We start from the raw sequence: 16,758 nt of genomic DNA, 5'->3' as shown, positions 1-16,758 counted from the left end.
AAATAATAAGTGTTTGAAAACTTGAGTGAATAATGAATAATAAACCAAAATGAGTAGGCAAAGTTTTAAGAGAATGAAATGAAATTGAAGATGTATAGATTTCGGTTTGAAACGATTTAGCCATTAGTTGGTGAATTATTTGTTCATGCACATGGGAAGGAGAACTAATAGAACTTATAAAAGTGGTGAATGTTATATTTGAAATTGAGGATGAGTTAAATGGCTCTGTGATAGAGCCAAAGAAGTTATATGGAGTATAAAACAAGGATTTTTAAAAAAAATTATGAAGAGGCCAAGACACATGAAGGATAGAACAAGAAGGCCAACACACTAAGTAGAGTTCAAAATGAAGGATTGGAGGGTGGCCATATATACAAATTTTCTTGAGTTAGTTATAATTGTGAATTGCAGATTTGAGAACCAAGTTTCTAGAAGAATGAGTAAGATACTCACATCTAAGATGAAAAGAGAGAGGACTGAAGTTAGTCAGAGCACCGTTATGACAAATGGATGTTTAGTCTAACCTTGGTGAATGGACTGCCATGAGGGGAAGACCAGTAGGAAAGTCTACTGGTTTTGTTTGGAGAATATGTTCAAGTTTAGAAGTAGGAACAATAGTGTATAGAGACAGAAAGATATGTAAGTTTGGAATAAAAGGAAAGCTGTGGAAGAGTGTGTGAACTGACATAGGAAAGAGTTACACATAACATAATCTTGTAAGACTTAATTCAGTTCTCTTGGTTTGCCTGCCTCTTTGCCTCTAAGGCCACAAGCAGTGCTTCTGTGGCAGACTGACTTTTCAAGCATAAATCATGGCCTTACATGTTCACTGTCCCTGTGTCTTGTCCTTTGTTCCCTCTTGTCACATTTTTTCCAGCTGTAGAATTTTCTCATTGGACTCTCAGAGTGAACCAGATAGATATTATTGTTTCCTCAAGTGGCTGATTTGTCTTTTCCCCCTGGAGCTTCCGGTCTTCTCCCTTTTCTATTCTTTGCCCCAATAGTCACGTAACAGAGAAGTTCTTGAATTACTGAATGATGTCCCAGAATAAAAGATACTGGTAGATGAGAGGGCAGGAGCATGGGAAAGTTAGTGTGCACTCCCTCTCCTTTTCACTTTTTGGCCTTGCTTTTCATGGCAGTGTCCATCTGTGGTTACCTTCTGGGTGGTCCTCTTGTCAAGATCCATGCTCACTGGATTCTGATAACTATTGGCTCTTGTTCGTTTATCCTAAGAGTGTTCGTGACATGTGCTCTGGCTAAGTAATCATGTTCTCATTCTTAATTCTTTAACTTTAATCACATCTCCTTTTAGAATTTTATTTAACTCTTTCAATATTTTAGTATATAACCTGCTTGCTTGCTGCAAAAAACCCACGTTTTCTTCAGAAGCTCACTGAAGACCAATAAATAGATAATTGTTACATGCACCCTTGTAAAAATGTCACCATTCCTTAGCTCATGAATTTCCCAAACTGACCTTTTTTTTAAACTTTAGGACAAACAAATGTTTGCTCTTTGCCCTTTTTTTTTCAGCAGTGTAATTCCATCCTTCTTTACCTCAGCAAAGCTCTCAAACTTTCTCAGTTTAGTGTTCCAGTAATTTTTCCTGGTGTCTCTATAGGCCAAAACATAAAAGTAAATAGCCCACAGTTGTCTTCATTAGCAAGTAAGTGCCAGGTGAAGTGTACCTGTAATCCCAGCACTTAGGAGGTCAAGGAGGAGAGTTCAAGGGCAGCCTGGAATATGCAGAGTAAGACCCTGTCTCAAAAACAGAACAATAAACTAATTATTAATTGGTATTGGTATTTGTATTTATGTCCTAGAAAGTCAGTATTAGGGGAACAAGTGTTAAATGTTTTATTTAACTACAAGTAATAAATGGTATGCCTGCATGTTGTCTAAAATATAGTTTTCCAAAGTTTGGATCAAATGGACCCTCATTTCTTTTTGCACATGGAAGCTTTTTCATTTTGTTTTTGTTATTTTAGAGTAGGAAGCTTAGTAAAGATTTGTTGGCATCAAGATGAACATAGCAGTACTAACAGTGAAACTGTATACATAAAGCTCATCTGGTTGTTGTCATAGTGTACCATAGACGTCACTGTTCCCTCCGAAAAGTATTCCCAAGCACCCTAGGCTCCTCAGCACATCATTTGGAAATTCATCCTTCCTCGTGCCTCTTTGTACTACATGTGCATCTTTTTTTAAGTGCAATACAGTATTGTATTTGTTACACCTCTACCTTAGCTACATGTAAATCTGACTTGGTGCCTCTTGTCTTTTTCTATTTATATTCTAGCCCTAGAGTGATAAGCCACACAGATGCCTTATTCATTCCCTGCAGTTTTCTGTTATTCAAAATTCAAATTAACAATAAAACAAAACGAAGCAGAAACTCTATAGTCAGCCAGTATTGCCAGTTAATTCCTAACTTAGATCCTATTGCCCAGCATTTTTGAATTGTACTTTTACTCTGTCCATATTGTATTTCTCCTATCCTTTGAAATTACTTGTAAACCCTTGCCCTTTATAGCTCACCTGTAGTTTACATTCTAGACAGTGGTGGCATCTCTTTATATAGAAGCCTTAGTTGGTCTGTATGGTGCTTTGTGCCTCAGATTCCATATCTCTAGTCAACTTTCCTAAATTACACTGGGTGTTAGGGGTTAAAGAAAACTGACAGTTCATGGTATAAATTATAGAGTGCTGGTAGTATCTCTAGGTGATAGATAACCACTCAGTTTGGGAAGAGTGTTCACAGGGAACAGTGCAAAGGGACAAAAGGTAAAGGTTCTTGCCCCTGAAACCTAGTAGAACTCCAAGAAACGTTAGCTACCAAATCTCAAATCTCTAATTTATTTCAGTTTGGCATATAGACTAGAGACAGGGAAAGAAAAATGAATTAATAATTGATTATTAGTTTTAATAGACTCACTAGAACGGATAGCAAAAATGAAGTGACTGGGGCTGCTCTCTAAATAGTCCCACCGCTTCATCAGTGTAAAGAAAAACAGTAGTAATTCCATCACTAACATTTGTACCCCTTTCATCTGCTTAATCTATAAGCCTTTGCCTCATATAGCTTTTTGATCCTTAATAAGTCTTCCTGCTCAAAACAGTGGCAGAAGATAGGAGCCAGTAAATCTCCATTATCCTGATTTAAGAAGAAAAAAAAAAAAACTAAATTACCAATCTTCAGTTTATTCTTGCAATTTATTTCTAAAAAATAACTCTAAAATATTTAAACCTTGTGTTTGCATGTAATTTGTGTGTATGTGTATATACCTGTGTGCACCAGTGCATACACATTCAGACACCAAAAGTAGAGGTCAGGGGTCTGGTTCTATTACTCTCTACCTTATTCCCTTCAGACAGGATTTGTAACTAAATGTGAAGCTCACCATTTTTTAGCTGGCCTGGCTAGCTAGTAAGCCACATCAGTCTTCTTGCTACCCCTTCCCAACCTCAGCACTGGGGTTACTGGCTCCCACAGCCACACTTGACTGCTTAGGTCTTCATGCCCAAACAACAAGGGCTCTTACCCATTTAGCCATCTCTTCAGCTCCTAAAATACTTGAACTTCTAATGGAATGTAAATAGTATTAATGCTCATGTGTGTGTGTGTGTGTGCGCGCGCGCACGCCACTTGCTAATTTTAAATATTTACATTCTCATACTTTTTATTCCAAGGTAATTTTGGCATATTACTTATGGGTCAGAAATGAAATGAGATCCTGGGACTTCTGATTTTCTATTTTCTGATTCCTTCTTTTGCTAGCAATGAGTCTGTATTAGCCAGACGTTGTCACTGTGACAAAACACATGTGAAAAATCATCTCAAGGGAGGAAGTTTTACTTTAGCTTCCAGTTTCAGAGTTTGCGGTTCATTGTCACTTGTCCCAGTTGTTTTTAGACTTGGGTGAAGCAGACATAATGAAAGCACATGAAGGAGGAAGGCTGCTTACCTCCTGACAGCCAGAAAAAGCACAGAATGCCAATGTACTCTTCAGCTACATGCTCGCAGTTTGCTCCTTCCCCCCTAAAGCCCCACCTCCTGAAGTTCCACCACTTCCCAGAAGCACTGCTGTCACCTGAGATAAACCTTCCTTCTGCAGGGGTCCTGGGGATGACTGGCAGTTCAGATCATATGACAACAGAGTATTTCTGACTTGTTTTGTCTTGACTCCTGTTTAATTTTTATAAATGTTTTGATTTTCATCAACTAATTTTATAAAGTAAAAAATCTATTATGTATGCATACTAGAAACTTAAGTAATAAGTTGTAAAATTTCAATAATGAAAATTGTTATATAAAAGAAGTAATTTATTGTAGAACCTAAAGGGAAATACATTTAGATCTTATTGTGGGTAATCTGCATAATTCCTAAAAATAAAACAGTGGAAGAGTCTGGTACTTTCAAATTAAAATGTGCATAAATTATAACATACTGCAGAAATCAGCTCATGGCTTGATCCCAACATACAGACTATTGTCTAAGGTATATTTAGTAGTAATCTGTCAAAACCTTAAGTATGTTTTCACATGTAAACATTATTTCTAATAATCACAGTATACTCTCTTGTGTGGATGTGAAATCATATATACTTAACTTGTCCTTATGATCTGGATATTCAGGTCATTACTAATTTTTTATATGTCTTTATTATGTTATAGTAAATGAACATATTTAAAACATGGGTTAAATACCACCACCCACCTTCATTTGACACAGACTGCTGTGCTCACCAGCCTTACTGCCTTGTGGTAATCTTGAAAATTCAATGACCTGATGTTCTTACAGTAGTCACAGTGTGTGGCACATATAAGTGCCAAAGTGAAGCCATTCCAGGCCTTCTGTGGCCCAATAGTGGGTCAAAGAAATGGTTTTTGACAAGGTTCTTCTGAGGGAAGCACTGTGACATTTTATCGACAGGACAGCAGGCAACAGTATTTGGAGAAAGAAGAGAAACCCGAAAGATTGGGGTTCTAAGTGGAAGAGAAGTTTCGGTGGTTAATGATTGTTCTCAGTATGTGTCCTGGCCTTGAACTTTAGAAATGCATTAGCAGAGATTGTCTGAATATAAGTTTGGTTAAGTTAAAATTTGTAAGTTTGATAAAAGTGATGTAAAATTGAAAAAATTAGTTTTATTTAAAGTACTGTGATTTTGGGTGTGTACTTTGTTTATTGTATTTGTATTTCATATATTTTGTGATATTTTATTCAAGTGTGTGTCCAATGATGTCTTTTCTGTTTGTTTGTTTTTTTTTTGTTTCTTTTTTTTTTTTTTAAATTATCTTAGTCACGTGAACTGGAAATTTCAGTTTATTGGCGTGATTGGCGATCTCTGTGTGCTGTAAAATTTCTGAGGTTAGAAGATTTTTTAGACAACCAGCGGCATGGCATGTGTCTCTATTTGGAACCACAGGGTACTTTGTTTGCAGAGGTAATAAATGTATTTTATTTAATGTGCATAACTACTATAGAAATTGTATGTGTTGACAGCATGATGTAGAAGTGGCAAGAATGTTGTGGCTGCTCTGCTGCAATATTAGGGGTGTGGCCTTGAGAAAAGTCATTTATCCTCTCTAGGTCCATGTTCTCATCTGGAAAATGAAGGGGTTGGACGAAGTTATAGATAAGATTCCCTTAAGTTCTCAAAACTTAGGATCTAGTAGATTTCATGAAATCATTCTTACAGTTTTCATGTCAACTTGAATTTTCGTCACTACAGGTTACTTTTTTTAATCCAGTTATTGAAAGAAGACCAAAACTCCAAAGACAAAAGAAAATTTTTTCAAAACAACAAGGTAATTACTAAGTATCAAATGTGGCCAGGCGGTGGTGGTGCACACCTTTAATCCCAGCACTTGGGAGGCAGAGGCAGGCGGATCTTTGTGAGTTCGAGGCCAGCCTGGACTACAGAGTGAGTTCCAGGAAAGGTGCAAAGCTCCACAGAGAAATCTTGTCTCGAAAAATCAAAAAAAAAAAAAAAAAAGAATCAAATGTGGTATTTTGTTTTTAGAAAATCCAGCTGTCATTTTAAAAGTAATTGTGTTTTCTTTCTTTTTAGTTGTAATTTCTAACATTTTAAGTAGTATTTAAACATATCCTTAATAATAGAATCCATTACTCCATTTCTTTGTTTTTTGTTTGTTTGTTTTGAGACAGTCTAGTAGCCTGTGTGACCTCAAATTATGCTGTCTGACCTTAAAATGATTCCCCTGCCTTTGTCTCTCAAGTGCTTGGATTACAGCCACGGACCACCATGCTTGCCTTCATCACTGAGTTTCAGTAATAATCAACTCATGATTGTCTTAACATTTCCCACCACTCCCTGCTTTCTGAGCTTATTTGAAGCAAACTTAGATACCACTGAGTCCTGTTGTTCAATATCATAGATGCCTTAAACTTTAACCATACCTACTAGAGTTAAGAAAGAATCCAAACTTGTATCTATTTTTTTTAAATTATGTTATTTACACTAGTTTTAATAAAAATACAAAATAACTAAGAACTAGAGAACTATTTTTTAAGTTACATATTTTATTTGTTCATTATAAACTGATGAGTATGGAATTTTTAACTTTTTATGGCTTTTGGTAATATATAAAGAAATTACTTATCCTGCTTTCATTATTCACTATATCTACAGGCAAAACATTTCTCAGAGCTCCTCAAATGAATATTAATATTGCCACTTGGGGAAGGCTAGTGAGACGAGCTATTCCCACAGTAAATCATTCTGGCACATTCAGCCCTCAGACTCCTGTGTCTACTACAGTACCGGTGGTTGATGCACACATCCCTGAACTTGCACCTCCAGCCAGGTATATGTCATAGAAGGCTTAAGTATATCTTATTCAGTCCCAGTCTTTCCGAGTAAAATTGAGAAATACTGCACTCTTATTTAAAAGAAATTAGTTTGCTTTCCTTTTGCAGCTACTTAAAAATAAAGACTTTGATTGCCGTTTTGGTAAATTGCTTTGTCTTCTGTAAGTGATTCTACAGTAACCAAATTGGACTTTGATCTTGAACCTGAACCTCCTCCAGCCCCACCACGCGATTCTTCCCTTGGAGAGATAGATGAATCTTCCGAAATGAGAGTTTTGGATATACCTGGACAGGCAAGGCATTCTAACCCTTCCTTAATACAATTCCTTCTTACAGTAAAAGCATCATAATGACTAAAGTGTACATTTCAATTAAAATTACCAGTATGAGCTATGAGTTTGTGTTTTGGTTTTTTAATTGTTGTTTTGGTTTTTGGGGTTTTGTTTTGTTTTTGTTTTTTCATGATTCAATTTTCTCAAGGAGATGAAGTTGATGGGAGATAGCCCCTTTCTTCCTGTTGGAACACTGTTGTCATTAGCCTCTGTATTCTCACAGGCCCAAAGGAATGCAATGGGCTGCATAAATGAGAAGAAGATGATAATGAGTTGCTCTTTTTGTGGTTTTGTTTTTGTTTTTTTCTATAAGAATAAGTAACCAAATCTGAAATTGTTTTTCTAAAGCTTTTGGAATTGTTTCTCCAACTTTATGATTATCAAATAATTTTTTTACTGGAGGTCCTCTAGTTTATTGAGCACTTGATATTTTACAGGGTTCAGAAACTGTTTTCGATATTGAGAATGACAGAAATAACATTCGTCCAAAATCCAAATCTGAATATGAGCTTGACATTCCTGACTCAGGTCGAAGTTGTTGGAGTGTTCAAGAGCTTGAGGAGAAGAGGTGAGGAGCAAGTAGGTGTGATGTGATGCTGCTGTCCACTTGGTCCTGTAGTTGCCTTATTTTTGATTATTACTCTTTTAGATCTCAACAGAGGTTTCAGTTCAATCTACAAGACTTCAGGTGCTGTGCTGTCTTGGGGAGAGGACATTTTGGAAAGGTAATCTATCAGCACTTTAGGAATACATACAAGATTAGTAACTTAAATGGAAATGAATTATTTTAATCTTATTTCAGGTGCTGTTGGCTGAATATAAACACACAAATGAAATGTTTGCTATAAAAGCCTTAAAGAAAGGAGACATTGTCGCTCGAGATGAAGTAGACAGGTCAGTTTTTTAAAATGGAAGTTTTTCTTTGAGGTGAGAGATTAAGAGTGGACAGCAATAAATCTGAGTTCCTAGAAATATTTGATGAACTTAAATTTATCTATATGGCAAAAGGCAGACATAATTAAATGTTGCTTTTCTTTCCAGTCAGTCACTTCTCTCCCTGATGCTGGGTTTGTGGATACTAAGTAAAGACAGTGGAATGTTTAAACTAATTCCATTACATTTTTATAAGTTGAGATGCTAATAAAGTATTAGCATGGAACTGTTACTTATTTGTGACTTAGTAAAACTAATTGCATTTTAGCCTCTGAAACAGTAAAATGTCATTTCCTGATAATCCGCAAGTAACTCAATGTTTAATACCATCACTTTTGAAATACACCTTTATGAATTTTCCCTTCTACATATTTTTTTTTAAATTATACTTATTTATTCTGTATATGTACACACATGCAGTGGCATACAGTGTACATGTTGAGATCATTTATATGTATGAGTGTTTTGCTTGCATGTATGTCTGTGCACTATGTGCATTTAGTTGGACCATGTGTGATTTGAGTTACAGACAATTGTGAGCTGTCATGTGGGTAACAAAAATTGAACCTGAGTCCTTTAGAAGAGAACCAGTGTGCTTAACTGCCGAGCCATTTCTTCAGTTACCCCCTTTGTGTTTTTTAATTCATATTTTTTAGTATAGTGCCTTAGCTTTCAAAGAGTTTAATAATGGTAAATGCCATGGATACATCTTTATATGGTTATTACAATGCAAGGACTTTAGGAATAAAATATTAGAATTCAAGAATATATCTTAATATGACACATACACAATGCATATATGTGGAAATATTTTATAAAAATGACATGCTTATCAGAAAGGCTTTCATATGGTATTTAGTAGTGTTTTTCTTACACTACTAGGTATCTTAATAGAAAGTAGTCCTTGCAGAGACTGGACAGATAGGTCATTTATGAAGAACACTTGCTGCTCTTTTAGAGGACCAGATTCGGTTGCCAAATCTCACATATAGATAGTTAGTTTTGTTTTTTTGTTTTGCTTTAATTCTCTATTTTTATGACTAGGGATTGAACCCAGAGCCTTGTGCATGATAGATAAGTACTCTACCACTGAATTACATTACCCAGCCCTCTGTTTGCTTTTTTGAAACATGTAGCTCAAACAGGTTTTGAACTTGTGGTCCTCTTGCCCCCAGCTCCCAGATATCTGGGTTTACAAGCCTGCACACTAGACCTAGCCATGTACATTTCTACACATGTGACATATACGTATATCTGTGTTTAACTACATTTGCCTTTCTAGTTAAATTGATGCTTGCAATGTTTTTTATTTCTTCATATAAGTAGTTCTTAGAATTAAAATAGGTTGCTGGGCATATGTGCACACATTTAATCCCAATAGACAGGAGACTGAAGCAGAAAGATTGTTGTGATTCAGGGCCAGCCTGGGCTACATGCTGAGATCCTGACTTAGATCCCTCCAAAAGAATTTAAAATTTAGACCATTGTTTAAACATTGACATTTAAAATAAATTGCAATTTGCTTTTACCCTCCCCCCCCCCACTTTTTCTCATTCTTACCAAATCATGTAAAAAAAGATACGTCTTTGATAGCCAAACTACCAAAAAATGGAATTTATGGAGCTTATAAAATAGTCAACCATTTTAAATACATAGAAGTGTATTTATGTTACAGAACAGGTAAGTGAGGGATGGTCTTTTATTCCTTCTATTTGAATTTGAAATATCAGAAGTTTCAAATGTTTTTATTTCCTTGAACAGTTGGTTTTGTTCCAGGTTTGTAATGTTAATAATGTTGAACTCAAGCCAGGCATGATGGCACTGAATGTAATCCCAGCACTCAGGTGGCATAGGGAGGTGTATCTCTGGGGATTTGAGGCCACCCTCCTCTATGTTGAGAGTACTAGGCTAGTCTATGCTATGTAGTGAGAACTTGTCTTAAATTCATTTGTTCCTAAAATAATAAGAAACTAGTTATAGATTGAGCATCTATAATCTAAAAATCTAAAACCTGAAATGCACAAATTCTAAACTTTTTGACTGAAGATGTGATGCCAAAATCTATCACTCAATGTTCACAAATGTTTCATACACAGTTATTTAAAATATTGTTGTAAAATTATTTTTAGATTGTGGATATAAGGTACATATGAAACATAAATTAATTTTGTGTTTAGACCTGGGGCCCATTGCTGTACTGTATCTTATTACCTGTGATGAAAAACAGTTCTTGTCTTGAGCACTTCAGATAAAGTATCTCTAACCTTTACTACTGTGTTATCCTGGTAGCTTATATAGCTTTTTGCTACATTGTCATTACCTTGAACCACAACTTTGTAGAAAGATGATTTCTAAATAACTCAATCAGAATAATCCTTTTGGGTTTTTTTGCTGTTTTTTGTTTTTTGTTTGTTTTTTTTTTTTTTTTGAGACAGAGTTTCTCCGTGTAACAGTCCAGAATTATCTTAATATCACCACAAATAAAAAAGTATATATCAAAGGCTAGACCCAAAGCCAAATCCTAAGCCATTACCTCAAAAAAATGAATCAGTTAAAAAAAATAGAGCAATATATTCTTAAATGACATATATTACTTGTAAATATGACTAGGAAATAACTAGTTATACCTAAGCAGAATTCTTTATGTTTACCTTGTAGTTTGCCCTTTTAATAATTCCATCAAGTTCTTTTTAACTCTATGTTACTCTTTCATTGTTATTTTGGGGGAAATAAAGTCTCTATGTGGCCCAGGCTGGCCTGCAGCTTGCAGTTCCAGTTGCTGAGATTACAGGTGTGTGCCCAATATTCAGTTGTGCCCCACCCCCCTTCCCTTGATCATGAGTCTCTAAACTTGTTCTGTAGTCTGGGCTATATTGTTTTTATATTATTTTACTTTGAAGTGTGCCACTTTACCTAGGTTACAGTAAATTTCAAGTCAGTTTCTTTAAATTAATATGTTATCGTTGAAAACCAATGTAACAGCACACCCAGTCTCATTACTTGGGTTTCCTACCACTGTTCTGAACATTCAGTTCATCTCTCCCACCGCGTGCAGTGTTGTAACTGCTCACTCAGGGTTTTTATCAATTCATAATAATTGTAACAACACTGAATCAGAAGTCGCTTCAGTGTGTGTGTGTGTGTGTGTGTGTGTGGTGCAGAAAGCCAAACCTGAATTTTATTAATGGTTTGGTTTTCTACTGGCTAAGATGTTCATTTATTTCTTTTATATATTTTAATAACTGATGTGAACATTATTCTTTCATACCTTTTAATAACTGCTGAACTCTGAACAAAGCTGGTCACTGTAACTAGAGTTTTCCTGCCTTGCCCACAGTCAGGACAAATCTCTGTCACCCGCCAGTCCCACAGCCGCTTATACCTAACCAAGTAAACACAGAGACTTATATTGCTTACAAACTGTATGGCTGTGCCAGGCTTCTTGCTAACTATTCTTATATCTTAAATTAAACCATTTCCATAAATCTATACCTTGCCACGTTGCTCGTGGCCTACCAGCATCTTCACATGCTGCTTGTCATGGCTGCGTCTGACAGTGACTCCCTCTGCCTTCCTGTTTTCTCTGTTCTCCTCTCTGTTAGTCCTGCCTATACTTCCTGCCTGGCCACTGGCCAATCAGTGTTTTATTTATTGACCAATCAGAGCAATTTGACATACAGACCATCCCACAGCACTTCCCCTGTTTCTTCTTCTTCTTCTTCTTCTTCTTCTTCTTCTTCTTCTTCTTCTTCTTCTTCTTCTTCTTCTTCTTCTTCTTCTTCTTCTTCTTCTTCTTCTCCTTCTTCTTCTCCTTCTTCTTCTTCTTCTTCTTCTTCTTCTTCCTTCTCCTCCTCCTCCTCCTCCTCCTCCTCCTTCTTCTTTTTTTTAAAGAGGAAGGTTTTGACTTTTACACATCTCCAAAGCCAGCTTGGTATATTTGGGAATTTGGGCATAGCTTCTCTTACTACTTCCTGCTGGAGGGGGGCGCTGTATCTTATGGGGACACAACGAAAATTTCAGGATTATGGAGTAGTCCGTGAGGGTGTATCGTCTAAGCCAGTTGCCTTGAAACTGTTCTGGATGTTGGATCATCTGGGCCTTGGTGTCATCTGAGACCTTTCAGGGGTCTTGGCTGGTCAAACCTGATGTATCTTAATCTGGAACAAATCCATAGCCTCTGGCTTTCTGTGGAAGCAAAAGCAGAGCCTCCTTTCCAAAGCAACATATCCTTACATCCAAATTTTGAAGTCAAGGTACCTTTAAAATATACATTTTGGCATAACTCAACAGCTTTTGCAATCAAATGTTTTTCTTCAGTTATCAATATCAAAGAGAACATAATCCAGATTCTCTGTGTGGTAGCCATCTTTACGGTCCCCCCGTCCCCCGTCGCCCGTCCCCCCGAAACAGGATTTCTCTGTGTAGTTTTGGTGCCTGTCCTAGAACTCGCTCTGTAGACCAGGCTGGCCTCGAACTCACAGAGATCCGCCTGGCTCTGCCTCCCGAGTGCTGGGATTAAAGGTGTGCGCCACCACCACCCATTTTTTTCTTTTCAGGAACTGGTATTTATTATCAAAGTCATATTTGATGTCAACAAGATGCCACAACTACAAAAAAAAATTGCGCACATTGCAATCTTAATGCAAACAGTCAAATGGAACCCCAATCATTAAAATATTAATTCAGATTACCCCAAAAAGCAACTGAATTTTTTAAACATTTTTATACATCCAGCCATCAAATTAAAATGGTTAACAAGGAAAAATACAAATTCAGAGGTCTGGTATTAATGTTTAAAAAAGGCAACTGCTTAAGCATACCTTTCGATTTGAACATCAATCTCTCGGCCACTCAGCTTCATGCCATTCATCATCCGGCAGGCTCTCTAAGCCACCTCTGGAGACTCCAACTTAACCACACCACACCCCTCGGATTTTCTGTTCTCCATCTTGATGTCGGCATGCAGCACATGGCCACGTTCGTTGAATTTGTCCTTTAGCATCTTCCATGTAAAATCAAATGGGAGATTTCTCACAGATGTCTGGCAGGCCTTCCTGGCTACTCCAGGTGCATGGCCTCCAGCTCCACCAAAGTTGTCCGGTTCCATCTCAATGGCTCGTTCCATCTCAATGGCTCGGTCAAAGCTAGCACCTCCAGCGCCACCCATGGCCAGGCCCATTCGCTCATGTTACTTAAGGCAACAATATAAAAGCATTGTTAGTAAAGAAGGCTGGATAAATTTTACCTACAAATAAATGTTACAGACAATAGCAATTTATTAGAAGGATGTCATTATATACTGATAGATTTAGGGCCCCCCTTTTTTAAAGGAGAAATTGGATTTATCCTGTTCTAGAAAATGAAGGATACAGAATTTAAAGTTTGAGGGGCTGTCAAGATGACTTAGTGTATAAAAGCACACCTGACAACTAGCTCTTACAGATTGTCATCTGACTACTACATGTATTCAGTGTCACCTGTATGTAACAGCACACATACTCAACATATAAAATAAATACATAAATGTAATTACAAATATTAAAGTTTGAATTATTGTGAAAAGTTTTAAGGGGAGTATGCAATTTAGACAACATTGAAACAGTTTAAAGATTATTATATAGTTTTCTTGGATGCTATAAAATGCTTAAGACTAAAATCATTGTGTTAATTGGAATTGTTAAAGAAGCTTCTTCCTCTCTCTAATTCTTATCTTCAATATTGCCAGGGTGTCTTTTCTGCCTGTCTTAGGGTTTCTATTGCTGTGAAGAGACACCATGACCATGGCAACTTTTATAAAGGAAAACATATAATTGGGTGGTTTACAGTTCAGAGATTCAGTCCATTATCATTGTGGTGGGACATGGAGGAAGGCATGTGGTGGGACATGGAGGAAGGCAAGCAGACATGGTGCTAGAGAGGAAGCTGAGAATTTTGTATCTTGACATGCAGGCAGTAGGAAGTGGTCTGAGACTGGGTGTGACTTGAGCATATATGAGACCTCAAAGCCCACCTCCACAGTGGCACACTTCCTCCAACAGGGCCACACCTACTCCAACAAAGCCATACCTCCTTATAGTGCCAATTTGGGGGCTATTTTCATTCAAACCACCACACTACCTCTCACATGGTCAGGTCATATCCAATATGACATCCATCAAGTAGAGTACTGGTGATCCACCATAAATTCACCCATAATGGATTACTAAGTCATACATAAATATACCTCATGTTTATAATTTGTTTGAGCCCAAATTATATCTTAGATAAGCTTTGTCTTACCTCATCTAAATATTTCACCTACATTAACTCAAAAAATACAGTTTGTTTTAATAAAGCAGATGTTTTTAGAATCTATCTTATTTAAAAAAATTTTAACACATTTTTCAATAAATTTAAATAGGACAAAATCAAAGGTATTAGCTTAAATTTTTTTCCTATGGATTTTTATGCCTGTGCTTTATGTAAACATCAAAGTAAAGCTTAGGAGTATTAGTGTGACTTTCTAAGTATGTAAAAATTTAAAACAAGATCTCGGCCTGATAATGCACACCTGTACTGCTTGCACTCTAAAGGCTAAGGCAAGTGGATCATGAGTTTGAGGCCAGTGTAAATCACATGAGACTGTCAAAATAATTAGATTGTGTGAAATCAGTATCTAGTTATTTAGAATGTGAATCTGTAAGGAGCTCAAATGTTATCAGAAACTGCATTTATTTTCAGTATTTAAATGTAAACTGGTATTTTTGCTCTTGTCCTAGTAGAGCAAAACCACAGAATTTAAAATACTTTTGTAACAAATATGATTCTTATTGGCTACCAGGCTTATTTAAATTTTCAAGTCATTCATAATATAATTTGGATACTCTCATATAAAATATTCTATCTTTTGTGAGGGGTGGTTTGGGGTTTTTTGTTTGGATAGTTGGTTAGTTGGTTTGTTGGTTGTTTTTTTGAGACAGGTCTCTCTGCATAGCACTAGCTGTCATGGATCAACTCACTGTGTAGACCAGGCTGTCCTCAAGCTCACAGAGACCTGGCTGCCTTTGAGTCCTGAGTGCTGTGATTAAAAACATGTGCCACCATTCCTGGCAACTTTATCATTTTAAAAATAATAATAATAATAACATCAGTAATTTACCTTGACATTTGGAATGCCACAGTGTTGTTTGGGACAACAAAAATCGAAATCTAAGCATTTAAAAATATTTTAGGATAATGATGATCATAATCATGTATGGTGCCCATGAAGTTCAAAGAACAAGTTCATGGTGTCCTTTCCTACCCTCCAACTTTGTGTGTTGCATACATTGAACTCAAGTAGCTAATTACTCACTCAGCTATCTCACTGGCCTTGTCCTTCTTAATTTAAAAATAAAAGCATTAAACAGAGCTTTAAGAAATATTTTATTCTAAGTTGCAATAGAAACAGAAATGAAGCTTACTTAGTTTTAGAAATATATATTATTTCTTAGTCAGGTTTATCTATTGGTCCGTATTTTGATCAGGTACTAAAAAAAGTTAATTCAAGCTTCATTTGAATAATAATATATTAATACTTGACATCAGTTTGTCAGGTATTAATACTTGATATCAATAGTAGTTGATATAATTATCTTTCACTGAGTTTTGCTAAATATTTTCAGAAGAAGGGAGAATTCTCTTGCTTTTGCTGTTTAGGGAACATAAATGTTCCACATTCAAGGAGTTTTGCCACATTCCTTTCAAGAACTTATCTTGTTCTTGTGGGGATTGCTACAAACATTTGTATGATATCACAGATCACATTGTTTTCAAAGAATTCCCTTTTGAAATGTGTAGAATTCTCTTTGCTTTCTTGTCAGTCTTCTAGATTAAATTTTTATCAGCCTATCTATATCTCTCAGCTTCATATTTTTGATAAAAATTTGAATACTGAATCTAATGAATTATAAATGCTGTCCTTGGAATTACCATGTTCACAAACTTTATTTACTTATTGGGTCTCTCTATGTAAATTAACTATAATTACTAGCCCCATTTGTGCCAAGCTGTTATTATCATGCAAACTATAATCTTTATGTTCTCCTACTCATTAATATATTTTCAGTTGCCATTATATATCAAGTAGAACATTTCTCATAATATTGCAAAATACATTTTTATGATTTTTAAATTCATAAGTTTGAAATTTTTTTCAAATTTTGGTATTTTTCTCTTACAGTCTGATGTGTGAAAAAAGAATTTTTGAGACTGTGAATAGTGTCAGGCACCCCTTTCTGGTGAACCTTTTTGCATGTTTTCAAACAAAAGAGCATGTTTGCTTTGTGATGGAGTATGCTGCGGGTGGGGATCTGATGATGCACATCCATACCGATGTCTTCTCTGAACCCAGAGCTGTGTGAGTATGCCTTAGACATCTGCCTCATTCTCTGTGACTTTTACACCTTGGTTCTTCCCTAATGACCCTGTATGAAATAGAGTTTCTTACTTTTTGCTGAATACTTTTTGTGTTTATATACTCGGTTTTCCATGATAAAAATTTCATGAATTGCCATTATTTCATACTTGATTCAACTTAGGTTACATTTAGATCGTTTTTATTTTAGCTATTAGCTTTTCCCCTACAGAATGACATCCTAGAATCCTAACTTTAAAGGTAAATTATACTGCAAGTACAA

General features: G+C 36.1%; 1 protein-coding gene across 8 annotated transcripts in view; it reads left to right on the top strand.

The window, feature by feature from the left end:
- Pkn2 (protein kinase N2) overlaps window positions 1-16,758 on the top strand; it is a 151,599-nt gene that overhangs the window by 118,655 nt on the left and 16,186 nt on the right. For 5 of the 8 annotated variants that reach the window (XM_076575082.1, XM_076575086.1, XM_076575081.1 and 2 more), the window contains 8 exons: window positions 5,305-5,448; window positions 5,737-5,812; window positions 6,658-6,832; window positions 7,003-7,129; window positions 7,606-7,736; window positions 7,818-7,893; window positions 7,971-8,062; window positions 16,302-16,478. In XM_076575082.1, coding sequence (XP_076431197.1) covers window positions 5,305-5,448; window positions 5,737-5,812; window positions 6,658-6,832; window positions 7,003-7,129; window positions 7,606-7,736; window positions 7,818-7,893; window positions 7,971-8,062; window positions 16,302-16,478 — 998 coding nt within the window. The remainder of the gene's footprint in view (window positions 1-5,304; window positions 5,449-5,736; window positions 5,813-6,657; window positions 6,833-7,002; window positions 7,130-7,605; window positions 7,737-7,817; window positions 7,894-7,970; window positions 8,063-16,301; window positions 16,479-16,758) is intronic. The other 3 variants (XM_076575085.1, XM_076575084.1, XM_016004722.3) reach the window with 1 other exon arrangement.

Source organism: Peromyscus maniculatus, chromosome 6, assembly GCF_049852395.1.
Source record: "Peromyscus maniculatus bairdii isolate BWxNUB_F1_BW_parent chromosome 6, HU_Pman_BW_mat_3.1, whole genome shotgun sequence".
In the NCBI taxonomy this organism is placed as follows: Eukaryota; Metazoa; Chordata; class Mammalia; order Rodentia; family Cricetidae; genus Peromyscus; species Peromyscus maniculatus.
Note: the sequence above shows the minus strand (reverse complement) of the source record. Positions and strands in the feature narration are given on the sequence as shown.